This window comes from Cucurbita pepo, unplaced genomic scaffold (assembly GCF_002806865.2).
Source record: "Cucurbita pepo subsp. pepo cultivar mu-cu-16 unplaced genomic scaffold, ASM280686v2 Cp4.1_scaffold003189, whole genome shotgun sequence".
Taxonomy (NCBI): Eukaryota; Viridiplantae; Streptophyta; class Magnoliopsida; order Cucurbitales; family Cucurbitaceae; genus Cucurbita; species Cucurbita pepo.
In genome coordinates, this window is record NW_019649204.1 from 1 (window position 1) to 1,246 (window position 1,246).

Consider the following 1,246-nt stretch of genomic DNA (forward strand, 5'->3'; position numbering starts at 1 on the left):
TTGTTTTGATTTCAGAGTAGCCCTCAAGTTGTTTGTGTTGACTGAATTCTTATTATGGCCATTATTATTGATAAGTTTGTTGAATTGAATCATAAATACTCAGGTATGGATAAAGTGTAGGAGAGACGGTCCTCTCAAATGGTTGTCGTCGTCGTTGTATTCCCGTTTTTTAGCTAAATTATGTTTTTGCTCCTATGAGTTTCCTTGACAAATCTGTATAGACATGGAAATGGATGTCCGAGACATGAGCTTTTTCCCAGATGAGAAATTCGATGCTGTCGTTGATAAAGGTACGAGTTCTTCTTAATCTTCATTTTACACACCATCAAAGTTCCCAGTCTTTAATACTGAAGTTTGCTCTATGTGTTGATCTTTCAATGCCTCGTGGCCTCGTGGTTCTTGATATAGGGACACTTGATGCATTGATGGTATGTGAGCTTTCCATATTTCTAATGCATGTTATTCACTATTTTTTCCTGCGCTCTAATTCGTTAATTGCGTGTACATAGTGTGGCACTGATGCTTCGATTAGCGCTACTCAAATGCTGGGAGAAGTGAGTAGGTTGTGGACTTAATGAACTTCATAACATCGATCGACTAGCGTAGATTCTGGTCTTTCGGTTTTACATTTCTCCACTGATTTTTCGCTGTTAATTCTATAGGCTTCTTAAACCTGGAGGAGTCTATTTACTGGTAACCATCTTTTATCTCTCATGAGGCTTTGCTTTTTAATGTTCTGTTTGCTGTAAAATAATCAAAATTGGTCGTTTACAGATCACGTATGGGGACCCGAAAGCTAGGATGCCCTATTTGATGCGACCTTCGTACAATTGGAAGATAGCGTTGTTTATAATCCGTGAGTTCTTTATCATCCTCTCACCAAACTGATCCTTCTTGTTTTCGGGTCTCTAATTGATACAGGTCTTCTTTGGATGTTTACTTGCTTCCTGGTTTTGTTTCAGACCATATCTATGCTGAAAAACAAATTTTTTTTTTTTGAAACCTCAGTCAACTTCTGAAGATAGAAGTCCAATATTATTAGATTTACAAGAACTCACTCCCCGAGTGTCACACCTGTTGAAAGCTCTGAACATGAACTATGAAGGGCCTTTGTTTCAAGTTGGAAACTAATTGATTGATACGATCTCTTTGCTTACCTTTGAATCTGTAACAGTTTAAGTCCACTACTAGCGGATATTATATTTTTTTGGACTTTCCCTTTCGGACTTCCCCTCAAGGTTTTAAA

At 37.7% G+C, this 1,246-nt stretch overlaps 1 protein-coding gene across 1 annotated transcript; it reads left to right on the plus strand.

Moving 5' to 3' along the window:
* Nucleotides 1–242: 242 nt before the first annotated feature.
* LOC111786879 (methyltransferase-like protein 13) lies at nucleotides 243–1,217 on the plus strand (the record flags this gene model as incomplete). Its single annotated transcript, XM_023667080.1, is given in 6 exon segments — nucleotides 243–290; nucleotides 409–428; nucleotides 510–562; nucleotides 663–693; nucleotides 775–856; nucleotides 1,009–1,217. Coding segments are annotated over 6 exon segments (245 nt in total), but the record flags the coding sequence as incomplete, so codon positions are not given.
* Between the last annotated feature and the right edge of the window lie 29 nt (nucleotides 1,218–1,246).